General features: G+C 34.2%; 1 protein-coding gene and 1 long non-coding RNA gene across 8 annotated transcripts; one reads left to right on the forward strand and one right to left on the reverse strand.

Moving 5' to 3' along the window:
• Positions 1-362: 362 nt before the first annotated feature.
• LOC131061898 (uncharacterized) lies at positions 363-9111 on the reverse strand. 7 transcript variants are annotated; one of them, XR_009110628.2, is made up of 8 exons: positions 8869-9111; positions 7876-7989; positions 6517-6616; positions 6189-6404; positions 3123-4060; positions 2843-2904; positions 834-1035; positions 363-708 (listed from the first exon to the last, which is right to left on the reverse strand). It is a non-coding gene; the product is annotated as an uncharacterized LOC131061898 (long non-coding RNA). The 7 variants fall into 7 exon arrangements; XR_009110627.2 differs by having other exon boundaries at positions 7876-7995; XR_009110626.2 differs by lacking the exon at positions 8869-9111 and adding an exon at positions 8317-8862 and having other exon boundaries at positions 7876-7995.
• A 2112-nt stretch (positions 9112-11223) lies between these two features.
• Positions 11224-11832, forward strand: LOC131858367 (uncharacterized). The gene has a single exon (XM_059211589.1). It carries the CDS (start codon positions 11224-11226, stop codon positions 11830-11832), a length of 609 nt encoding a protein of 202 aa, XP_059067572.1.
• The last annotated feature ends 1391 nt before the right edge of the window (positions 11833-13223 follow it).

Consider the following 13223-nt stretch of genomic DNA (forward strand, 5'->3'; position numbering starts at 1 on the left):
AAACAAGTTTTAAAATGGCTTCAAACAAACAATTAATGCATGCCAACACTCACACCCACAATACATATAAACAGTAAACGCAAACAAAGTGAATGTCAAAATGGCAAAGTTCAAACATACAAAGTGAATCAAATGTAAGTGAATGCCAAAATTCAAACTCACACTTCAATAAATAATGAGTAAACCAATATTCAAAAACACACTTCACGCGAAAAAAATGAATTCCAAAAATAAAATACATTGAATAAATATGTTTAGATCACAACATACTAGGTATGAATTTTATATAATATCAAAATATAAAAAATCAACACAAAGACATTAGACTGAAAAGAATGACCACGACCAATGACCAATGACCATTCCCTCCAACCTAAAGGAGGGGGCAAATTCAACCCCTCCCAAATAAAAAAATTTATATTAAACAACAAATCTATTGACATATCAATTTACAAAATAGTTGATCAATTTAATTCAAAAGTACATCTGTAAAATTAAAATTGATTTTGCATTGACTGCAATAACTATTGAGATACTCTAGCATCACTCTACATACATGCAAATATATTTATGACTATACTGCCTCTGGTACATCAAATGCTTGAACCAGATCCAGACATTATCAGCATCCCATGTTTTCAATATTGCAAGCTGATCGAAATGTTATTGAAGTAGATCTGCATAATTGATCAGTATATAGCTCCTCTCCTAAAATCACAAGAATAATTATTGAGTCATAATTTATTAAAAATAAAATAAAATCAGGTGAGAGAGCTCACAGAAAACTTAAATCACAGAATAATTATTGAGTCATGGTTTATTAAGAAACTGACTACTGGAAGGATCATTAATTTTCACAGCATGCTTCAGACCATTCTTTGTTTCACCACAATTGAGGACATAATTATGATCATATCCTCTGGGAACTTTATCAATTGTGCTTCCAATAATCCTCTCATTTCTAAAATCAGAAGTGGTTGGTTCCATGCAAATCTACTGGAATTATCTGTGAACCCCAAAGTTGTCTTGAATGACCTGCCAATAAAAACAATTTTAAATTAAGAACCATTTTGTAATGAATTTCATTCAAGTTAATTCTGAATCAACTAATTCCAAAATTATGTAAAAAGGCAGAATTCATCATTATGGTCAACATGAGTGCAAAAAATGTCTCTCTTGTGTTTTTGCAAGGGAGAGACTTCAGCATTTAAAGTAAACGATGTAACCAACGAGAAACTTGCCTAGCCAAATGACAACCAAAAAATTCAACAAAAGGAAATAGATGGATGCAAAAAGTGAATAATTGAAGAAGAAATAAATCCAGCAAAAAGCATATTATGATGAGACATGTCAAAGATGGTGTAATTTGCAAATTCAAATGAAAAATTGTGTGACAGATTTGATGTGAGTAAAAATCACCATTATACTCTTATGTCCTGTACTTAAAGGCTCTATCCTGAATACAGATATTTTTTACTCTCCTCACTTCCCTCAAAGTTCTATCATCAAAGGTAGTTTCGCAGAAAAATGTCTTGAAGTCAGTAAGTAAAAGGCATAACAGATTGCGTGATACATAAGTTATTAGCTGTCTATATTCAGATACATTAAAAAGCAATCATCCACAGAATAATAGAGATGTAAGGGAAACTAGCATCGACTATTTTATCACCAGCTGAGGAATTGGGTATTGGCGCTCATGTTATATTAGATGCTACCAACCTTGGAAGAAGACTAATGACTCCCACACAGGTAAACCAATGTTTTCCAACTTCCATCTACTGTCTAAAGGAGAAAAGAATTCATATGTAGGGGATTTCCAGGTGAGTGGGATAGCTAGTGACATATAGAATGTGGAAGCTTCATTCTTTTTCTTGAAATGATGACCAAAAATATGAAAGACAGATGAGCTTCTATACATCAAGAAAATCAGTATCACACATCATTTTCAGAAAGATGAAACTCCCATTAATTGCCGCTTTTCCCCTTCCTTTGCATGGAGTTTTTCCTCTAATTTTGTATAGGATAAGACAATTACCAGAGGACATGATGCTTAATTCCATTGTTAAAAGTAAATTCTTACCTATTTTCGCTTCTGAGCTCGTTCATTACATCTAGATATGGTAACAGTGGAAGCAGCAATTGCCAAAAATCACCAAATAATCCAAACTTGTATAATACTATAAACCGATGAGATTAAAAACATCATGTATTGCTAATCCTAGTGATACTAATCAACAGAAAAATTCAACTAGCATCTTCCAGAAATATACCCCCAGAAGACTAACACATCAACAATATGAGTAGATTCGTTGCAAGTCTGCTGTGATTGTCAAATAGGTTGTGTACGATTAACCATAAAATCAACATTGTCTGAATATGAGAACAATTTGACTATTACAAGCCAACTATCAAATGCACATCCGTTATAGCAATGACTCAAATGTACTCATGTATTGTTAATCCTATTGATACTAATCAACAGAAAAATTCAACTAGCATCTTCCAGAAATATACCCCGAGAAGACTAACACATCAACAATATGAGTACATTCGTTGCAAGTCTGCTGTGATTGTCAAATAGGCTGTGCACGATTAACCATAAAATCAACATTGTCTGAATATAAGAACAATTTGACTATTAGAAGCCAACTATCAAATGCACATCCGTTATAGCAATGATTCTAAAAAAAATTCATGCGGCTCTAAATCAATGATTCTGGAAAATTTCCATTAGGCTAAAATCAACATTGTCTGAAAATGAGAACAATTTGACTATTACAAGCCAACTATCAAATGCACATCAATGATTCTAAAAAATTTCCATTAGGCTAAAAACACTCACTTGTGTACAAGGGAATGAGAGATTTTGGTTTCTGAAACTCCTTTAGCAGATTTTGCAGTCAACTGTACAAATAACGAATAATCCAAACAAAAAATTATGAGTCAGGATATATTTACTCACAATTGAAGCACAATGCATCACCAAATAACATATCTCCATCAAACACCATGCATTACCAAGATCAATAAACATCAACCATCGAATCATTTTCCCTCAGTTAAGATTTAGATGCTCTTCCAAACTATTTGGACTAATCAAATTTTGAAAAACGTCTCATTACCTGCTTTTTTCCAGCGACAGGGGAAGTCAGTTGTCACGTTACTTGTAGCAAGAACGCCTATAATGCTTCTGAGCTGCTTCACTGCCAGTTTGTTGCGAGCCAAATGAAGCCCTTTTATCAGTAGCCAGTGTAAAAGGTTGTGGAACAGTGTGATGTTGCCTTAGGACCTATTTTCTTATGAAGTGGACACTCTTTGATGTAGCTGATGTGACTTCAACATTCTCAACCTCAGCTCTGCTTCCTTTATTTGTAAATGCTAAAACTCTGTCCTTGCCACTTTGTATTGAACTCTTAGTTGCAAGTAAACTATTGCCAGTTTTCAGAGATCTGGAATGTGTCAAACGTTGGTAGGATGGCATCCTCTTTTGCTGTAGTAAAAGTCGAGAACAAATGAAAACATTGAAACTTTTAGCTAACAAGTTTTAGCATTTCTTATAATATCAATGAGTATATACAATCCTGCAACCATTTGTATGCACTGTATTCCTTGTCATCAATTAAATTATTCTCCCTTTTCAGTTTGGATTCATACAACTTGTCAGCAATTACTTTAGAATTCTCCTGCTGTTCATCCTGCAACTCTCCATTTGTATGGCCACTGGATTTTGCAGCTGTTGCTTCTTAAGCTTCTTTTTTCTTTGATGTCTCTTCAGATTGAAAAAACTCTTCCAACATTTCTCCTTTTGTAATTTCTTCTTTATTTGCATCAAAACCCAAGTTCTACTTCCCAAGATTGCCTACGTTAGAGGACTGCCGAGTGACTCGATCATCAGACGATATACCATGCAGAAATGTTTCCTTTTCCATTTTGTGACTTTCATCTTCTCCAATTATCATGCCTTTGGAAAAGCCTTGACTACTTGCAACTGCATGTATAGCTTCTATTTCAGTCATATTTGGACAAATGGATTGTTAGACTCGATTTCTTTGGTTACTTCCTGCAAAAGCAAAGGATGAACATAAACACAATTTATATCGGACGACATTGTGCTAAAACAATTGATCTGATCCAAGGGAAAGACAATACATAAAATAAATACTTTGGCCCAGTCCCAACATCAAAACATAAAACAAGACACAAAAACCAGAAACCAGGTTCTGAAAGATTAAATTGTAAGAGACACAAGAATAAGTTGGCTGAATATTTGTATACATTAAACTATCCAAAACATTAAAAACTCAAGTATTGCCGGCATGTAAACATTTTGTATCAAAACCTCTTGGATTAGCTACAATCAAGTATTTTAATTTACTGAACTCCATTCATTAAATGAGCTTTCAAACTTCATTTGCTAGTCCAACCTAGGCAAACAAAAGACAGGGCCTCATTGAGATTGGGATAATGATGAAACTTATTCTGTTTAACGAACATAGCAGAATGTCTTCTGGTGATGGTCTTACTAAATACCGAGACTATAATGGAACCACTTTCTATACCATCCGAATAGATTGCATTGCACCCAGAAAAGTATTTCCTACCCAGGGTCATCTAAGAGCAAAAGCCTAGCTGCAACATTGCATGATAGCTACTCCAATGCCGTATAACTTGGGTAGTAGTTTTAATGGAAATTATTTAAATTTCGTACAGATTGGGGAACACAACCCCTTATCTTATCAGAAAAGGTGTAAAACCAAATTTGAAAAAGATGTTATTACTTTTTGCTCTACTATCATAATTAGAATTCCAATCCAGGAGATGTGGTTGCAAATTCAAATTATCTTCACTTGACTATGTATCAAGCAACAAGCAAGAAGAACTGGAACAACTAAATAAACAGACAAAAACAGTTAGAAGCCTAAATCAGGAAGCTACCAAGAATAAAGACCTGAAAAACAGCAAGGGATTGCAGGTCATTGCAAAAAAGGAGGAAGTTGTCCAATCATTTAGAACGTTGAAGTACAACAAAATGAATATGTACAAGAGACAAAATAAAGTAGCGGACTTCAAAAAAACAACATTGACTACGATTAATAGAGATGGGATTGCAAGTCACTGAAAAAAAGAGTAAGTTTTCCAATCATTTAGGAACCTGAATAGCAACAAAATGAATATGTACAAGAGACAAAATAAAGTAGTAGACTTCAGAAAAAACATCAACTGTGATTAATAGAGTTGACAGGATATGCATCATAAGCCAAAAAAAGATAGAGATTTTTGTCTTTTCATGTTATTATATTTTGTAAATGGCACTAGTTAATCTAACCTGTCTAGGGTAAAATATTGCCCATGGATCCATTTCCAATTTTCCATCTGCACTTGATAGCATACGATTTTATCCCTAAATTGTGTCCACCTTTGTTAGCAGGCCACCGAAAGTAGACAGATTTATACATATTCCTAGTAAAAAGGATGCTACAGGCCATTGAGCCTATCCTGTTAATATTCTCACGTCAATAATAAGAATTGGCAATACAAACAATTTTAAGTAAAGAATCATTTTGTAATAAATATCATTCAAGTTAATTCTGAATCAACTAATTGAGTAATTTCAAAAGTACTTAACATATACTTTAAAAGGCAGAATTCATCATTATGGTCAACATGAGTGCATAAAATGTGCCTCTTGTGTTTTTGCAAGGGAGAGACTTTAGCATTTAATGTAAACCATGTAACTATGTTTTGAATATCTTAATCAACAAGAAACTGGCCTGGCCAAATGACAACCGAAAAACTCAACAAAAGGAAATGGATGGATGCAAAAAGTGAATAATTGCAGAAGAAATACATCCAGCACTATGTGTTGAGACACGTCAAAGGTAATGCAATTTGCAAATTTAAATAAATAATTGTGTGCCAGATTTGATGTGAGTAGAAATCACCATCATGTACTTAAAGATACAGGCTCTATCTTGAATACAGATATTTTTCACTCTCCTCACTCCCTTAAACTTCTATCATCAAAAGCAAGTGTTTAGCAGAAATATGTCTTGAAGTCAATAACTAAAAGGCATAACAGATTGTGTGATACATAATATTAGCTATCTATATTGGAAACATTAAAAAGTAATCATCCACATAATTATAGATATGTTAGTAAGGGAAACTAGCATCCACTATTGTATTACCAGCTGAGGAATGGGGTATTGGCGCTCATGTTCCTGAATCAATATTAGATGCTATCAGCCAATCTCCTTCCTCTTTGTCAGTTGCTTCAGAATATGAGGAGGATGAGAAAGAATACCCCAAGTATACATCCACTGTTATGACCTGCCAAATTCCAGTAAGTGTGCTGAGCTATATCAGAGTGTAGAATGCAGTCACATCAAGATCACCAGGAAATCCTGCAAAAAAGGTATTGGCGTTCATGTTCCTGAATCAATATTAGATGCTATCAGCCAATCTCCTTCCTCTTTGTCAGTTGCTTCAGAATATGAGGAGGATGAGAAAGAATACCCCAAGTATACATCCACTGTTATGACCTGCCAAATTCCAGTAAGTGTGCTGAGCTATATCAGAGTGTAGAATGCAGTCACATCAAGGTCACCAGGAAATCCTGAAAAAAAGGTAGCATTAAATATAAGAGCATTTAATAAATATCTTCACAAGGTCTATATATCATTTCAAAGATTATACAAGGATTTTCTATGCCTGGATGTAGAGCCACACACCATCAGAGCTTATAAGGAGCAGAAACGGTTTACAAAAACTATTTCATTCCAACTATACCTCAAAATAGGGTACCAAAACAAATAACTGGTTTTTGAGCAATAATACCATTAAAACTGCAAATGCCTTAATGTTCATACCAACTCATAATGGCACCAAGCACTTGAACCGCATTTCTAAAGAGATCATCACTTTTTTGTGGTTACATGATTCCAGCTATAGGAGGTTAAAGTTCTCTGATCATAATACATGGACTTACCACGAGTAGCCTAGACTTATACATTTATATCTTGATGGAGCTAGAACAATGGCCTTCCAATGGTGGATTTCATAAAAGCTAAAGATGCGCTATTTATCAAATCCAATCAAAGATGCTGCTACATTACCACAGATGCATCAATCTTAAAACCCAACAGAACAATTGATAATGGAAAAGCCTAAATGAGTATCCTGGTGTACCATTTAGAAATTAAGATAGAATTACTGTGTTAACCTTTGAAAAATTGTCTGCAATAACTGCTCAGCTGCACTCGAGTACTTTCATTAAATACATGTTACTATATCAAAGTTTAAATTTATTGATTGATGAGAAATTCAACCAGCAATTACGTGCTGATTAAACTAAGATGGAACTATTGACTGCTGCAGTTTCAACCAACAATTACATGTTGCAGCATAAAAACAAAATACCAATAAAAAAAATTTAAAGACGATATACATATAAAAGTGCAAAGAAAAAACACTAATCAAACATATAAAGTAGAATTAGCAGGAAAAATAAAAACAGATAAGGCATGGTCATGCCAAGCAAAATGAGAATGATAACAAAGAAGGATAATTAAAAAAAAGAGCATGACAGCAAAGAAAGAAAACCAAAAAAGAACATGTGGTGGGCAAAGAAACCAGCGAAATAGAATGAAATGTGAACAGAGCATTCCAAATATTTGAAGGGAGTCTTACTTGAATAATCAAGCTGTTAACAGTAATATGAATTATAAATACAATATAATATCATGTATTAGCATTATCATTAATGATATGTATATTAAAATTTATAATAAATTTTGAGTTGTTTTATATTTAAAAATTAAACTAAAATATGATTAGATTCTACATGCCATATAGTATTTTGAAATTAAAAATCACCTCTGTGAGGGCGTCTGATGAGCTGAACATTGCACATTCTGATGAGGAAATATAGGACTTCTTGTGGACAAACCCTCGGCGGGTTGAAGCCATCACACTCTCTCGCACTACAGTCTGCCACTGATGCATCAATATTAAAACCCAAGAGAACAATTGATAATGGATTCAAAACCAAATCTATCACCTAAAAGGTTTCTTTCAAAAGAAAAACTTCAGTGAAATAGGGGAAAAACAGAACACCTCAGCCAGTGGAGAAACTTATTGAATCCAGTAAATTATAACCATTATATAATATAAACAATATATATGATGTCAGAAAACCAAAATCTGGGCAATTCTAGACAACTAAATCAATCTGGTTAGCTCATAAACGATAAACCATAGTCTGTTTTACTAAACAAAAGTAGATAATTTCACCTAGGAACTTAATTCAGGTGTTACCTATGAGATATGTTATGGTGGGTCCTGAGGTTTTGTATGCAAAGCCAGGCCCTACAACCAGACCTACATTAATTGTCACCATATTTACGCCTCTGTCCATTGCCAGAGCCCAAGTGCAACTGCATAACCATCTACTCAATCGAAATCTCTCATGCACAATCTCAGTCATGCTTGCAATGACATTTGCAGTTTCTGCTAACTGGCTATACACAATTCAGAAATGGCACAAATTTGACAGCTGATATACTCTGTAAATTGCCGGGTTTTCTGTAAATTTTCTCTCTCTTTCTAGATTGACTGCAAAACCTTATGAAAACGATCCACACTACAGCGGAGCTTGAGAGGCCCGCTTTTTATCAAACCCATAAACCTCCCCTGCTTCCTTCAGCAATTCAAGGAAGCAAGCACTCTGCAAACAATTTATAGGAACAACGAAACGTTCCTGATCTTCTCCTATGTAAGACTGTGAAACAACCTAAAAGAGCTACTTTACTCTATCTGACTACAGTCCACAGGAAACAGAGCCACATACAAATGAAACAAACAGCTTACCTATTATATAAGAGATCAAATTGTCTTCAAACGGTAACAATTCTTTTTTGCTCTTAACGGTAAGTGTTTTTTTAGCTCTTCAACGATAATAATGTTTTTTTCAGATCTTCAACTGTAAGAACAACAGGCATGGATGAATCTAACAGAAAGCCATTTATTCAGAGCCGTTGCAGTCTACGCTCCATTCCAGACCTAAAAAACAAAAAATACATTTCCTATCAAAAATTTACTCTCAAATTAGAAACTCACCAATTTAAAATGTAAATTAATAAATTGGAAAATATCCTTAAATAGATATGAATTTGGGTAAGTTAAATGGTAAATTATTAAAACAAAAAATACTTGCGAGAAATGAGCATCAAAAATTATAAATAATTTTCATTTGGAATAGTTTTTAATGAGAAGTCGCTACCTAGTTATAGAGGTAAGGGTACTTGTGGACAAATGTTCCAATAGTTTTGCATAAATGTTTCAATAGTGGTGCATAAATGGGTCAATTATGAACAAAAAATGATTAGCTATTGGTGTGGCCATTTATGAACAAATTTATTAATGGTGTTTTCACTATGACGACTATTGGGGGGTCACTATGAAGACTATTAGTACTCTTCCCCTAATCCTATAGCCAAGGTTGTGGTGTGGTTGTCAAATGTACTTTCACTGCATCTTAGACCTCAAAATTAAATGTATGCATTTATATATTTTTTTTAAATGAATTAATATTAAAATAACACAATTGAATTTAATATCAATTATAAAACCATAAAATAAATAAATTATTAAAAAAAATTATTATTAAATTATTTAATTATTTAATTTCTTTAATTTAAAACTAAATTAACTACCTAAAATTTAAAACCTTGCAACATTTAATATTTAAACAAAATAAAAATAAACATATTTAAATTATAAATTCATTAATATGTACGCATTATAAAAAATAAAAAAATAAAAAAATTATTAATACCAAAATTATTATAGTCATAGGAAACTGAAAATATGTATAAAATATCTCGTATAGTAATGAAGAATTTGGCAAGATATAAACTAGTAGAACTTTTTATTTTTATATTTTATTTTATAAAAAAAAATACATATATTAAAACAATTCACTTGCCTTTGCAATGTTTTTACATTTCGTGTGCATGTCTATCAACAAATTTCCTATAATAGAATTAAAATTTATATTAATATATAGTTTTCTTAACTAAATTTTGTTGAAGATGGTCTCATTTTTATTTAATAAAAATAAATAGTAAGGCAATTCAAATATTGTAAAGATGAATGTAAAGCAATTGTATTAAAAAATGTTGAATATTATATACTTTTTGAATTTAAATAATTGTACATTATTTATTTTTTATTTTAAAAAATATATTTTTATAAATAATTGTGAAACTAAAAGTATCATTTTTTATATTTTCATTATAATAATTAATTTAAATTTAAATTTAAATAACACTAATTCAAACCTTAATTGAGCCCTAATACTAATCAAATATTTATCTTAGGGTGGAAATCTTAATTGTAACCAATCCTAATTTGAATTGTAATCAAACCTAATGCTAACATCAAGCTAACATCAAGGGTCAGCCCCCTTGCATTTTGGCTGCTTTTTAATATCAAAAACAGCAAGCTAACCTTAATCTTAACCTTAAATTCAATTAAAAGATTACATAAAATTTAATTTTAATATGTTATTTTAATATTTACATTAGATTGACTATGGTAATTCAATTCATAATGACAAATATTGTAATAAAATAATTTTATAAATTTTTAATAAAATTTTATTTAAAATAATTTAAATTTTCAATATTTTTTTTAATTATATGATATTTGCTTGGTGCTCTACAACTTTCCCGCTCTCCTCTTTTTTTGAATTTCTTCAATGGTTGTCGTTTCTGCAGGGGAAGGTCCGTCCTCCCTGGAACCTAACGCCCCCCTTGCTAACCTGCAAATGTGTCTGGATCTGGCTCTTGTGCTGCGCTCCCAGAGTGTTGGGTGGGCTCCCTCGGTTGGTGTCGTTGACGCTTGTAATGCGGTGTTGCACGAGGCCTCCTCCCATGAGAAGATTCCACTTGAGACCCCCATCTTGGATTCTCCTAACAAGGTTCCCAAGACTGATGTTGTGGGGCCTTTGCCTGGGGATGCTCAAGCGAGTACCTAGAAAGGTGTCCTTGTTGGAAATACTAAGTCAAGGTCATCGACGTTGCTGCCAAAGGTAACTACTGGAGAGGATGGTCCCGAGATTTCTCTCCCCGATAATATTATGGATAATATCGCTTCCTACCTACACCTCTGCTTGGTGGGGAGATTCTTACCCTTCAGACCCACAATAGATATGGTTAGAAGATGGGCTGCTCCAGATGGAAAATAAAAGGTAGTGTCTTTGTCTCTGCTATATCGGGGGGGCTCTTTCTTTTCAGATTCATTGCAAAAGAAGACTTCATTTACATTATGTCCGATTCATGGTCTTACGGCAAACACTGCTTATCTCTCTCCAAGTGGAAGTCGGGGTTTGATCCTAGTGCATACCTCCTCAGACTGGCACCAATATTGATCAGACTCCCTGGCCTCCCTCTGGAGTTCTGGGATGACACCACTTTTAGATGGACTGGCAACTCTTTTGGTCAATTCGTTGCTGCTAACAATGTGACAATGCAGAAGTCTAGACTAGTTTATGTTCGCCTATGTGTGAATGTGGCTATTAACAACTCCCTCCCTAACTTCAAAGCTCTTAAATCCAAATGGGGCAAATGGACGCAGGCTATTGTCTACGAGAATGCCTCCCTTTATTGTCAAAGGTGTGGAAAACATGGTCATGTTATAGCTGATTGCTTGGCCCCTCCGCCTCCAAAGGAAAAACTGAAGGAGAAGTTGTCATCCTCGGGTATTGTTAATGTGGAGGCAGCTAAAAATGTTAGCCCCCCCCCCCAACCCCCAAGTTATTCACAATATTGAGGGTCAGACCAAGGACTTGAAGGAAAAGGAGGGTCCTCAAGATACTATTGAGGAGGGCTACCCCTTCTTGGAAGGTATTCTTAATATGATGAAAACCCCTGACCCCAAGGCGACACCCCCCTCCTCAGGGAGATGCTTGGGCCTAGACTTAGAAGAAGGAGAGATCTCCCAGATGAAGGTAGAACAAGAAGGACTGAAAGCGGAAGTGTGTTTCGAAGAGAAGAAAGGGTACAACGAGACCACTCCGTCTATGATCAAGCAGTTGAATCCCAACACTATGGGAAATAGTGGAAGAAGCATATGGTGCACTAGGGTTGGGCCCACGCCTTCCAAAGGGAACATTCTGGATCTGACCTCCTCTTCTTCTGCTACTAGATCTACTAGGGAGATCACTATTCTCTCTCATGGAAGTCGTTCTGCTCCGTCATCGCATGTGGATAAAGAGAAAGAGGAATGGTAGGAACTGAAAAGAAAAACTAGAGGAAATAAGAAGGCGGATGTAGGAAATGACTCTAAAACAGACAGACCCTCTGAGAGGACCCTCATAACTAAGGTAATGGCCAGAGAAATTGCCAGTGGAAGGAAATTAACTCTGGAGACATCTCAGAAAGGCAAGAAATGAAGTTCCTTTCATGGAACTTAAGGGGTTTAAACAACCCCCAGAAGTAGTATGCTCTTAAGCAAAACATGGTTACTAATAAGGTTGATATTATTCTAATCTAGGAGGTGAAAATGACTTATCAAAATTTTGGTACGCTTGTGGACAGTATATGGTCGGGTGTTGCCTTCTATTATAGTTGTTACTATTTACTAAGTTGTCATTAGTTTTATGTCCAAAGTCATTCTATATACCCTAGTCAGTTATTACTACCGAAATATTAAGTTGGTAAGCACAGAGGAGTCGGTTATAGAAGAAAGGAGTCACAAAGTTTAGTATAGACCAAGTTGTCTACCGAGTAACGTTCTATGACTACTGAGCAGCAAAGATGGTATACCGATTTCATACACATCGAGTAAAAGGTGTTACCAGATTCATTGAACCTAGACACATATTGGAAACATGTTACAAAGATCGAGGAACAAGAAACTGTTAACACATTGGAAATTGCACCTTAAGATTTTGTATGATTTTGAGGACATCTGTCTAATGAAATAATTTTGTATGGTTATTCATTTAATGAATCATGTTTGTAAGATCAAAGTATGAACAAGATCACCATTACAAGAGATCTATTTATACAACATGAATTGAGGATCAAATGTGTGTGTGAAGCAAGACATATGTGAAAAGAAAAATCATGGGAAAGCACTGAGTGTTATGACTGTTACGTTTGACAAAGATACACAGAGGTCACCAAGAAGGATTTAAGAGAACAGTCAAGGAACAGAGT

Source organism: Cryptomeria japonica, chromosome 9 (genome assembly GCF_030272615.1).
Source record: "Cryptomeria japonica chromosome 9, Sugi_1.0, whole genome shotgun sequence".
Lineage (NCBI taxonomy): Eukaryota > Viridiplantae > Streptophyta > Pinopsida > Cupressales > Cupressaceae > Cryptomeria > Cryptomeria japonica.

Excerpts from the sequence above, each read along its gene's own strand:
- LOC131858367 (XM_059211589.1), top strand. The coding sequence starts at position 11,224 with ATGGGCTGCTCCAGATGGAAAATAAAAGGTAGTGTCTTTGTCTCTGCT.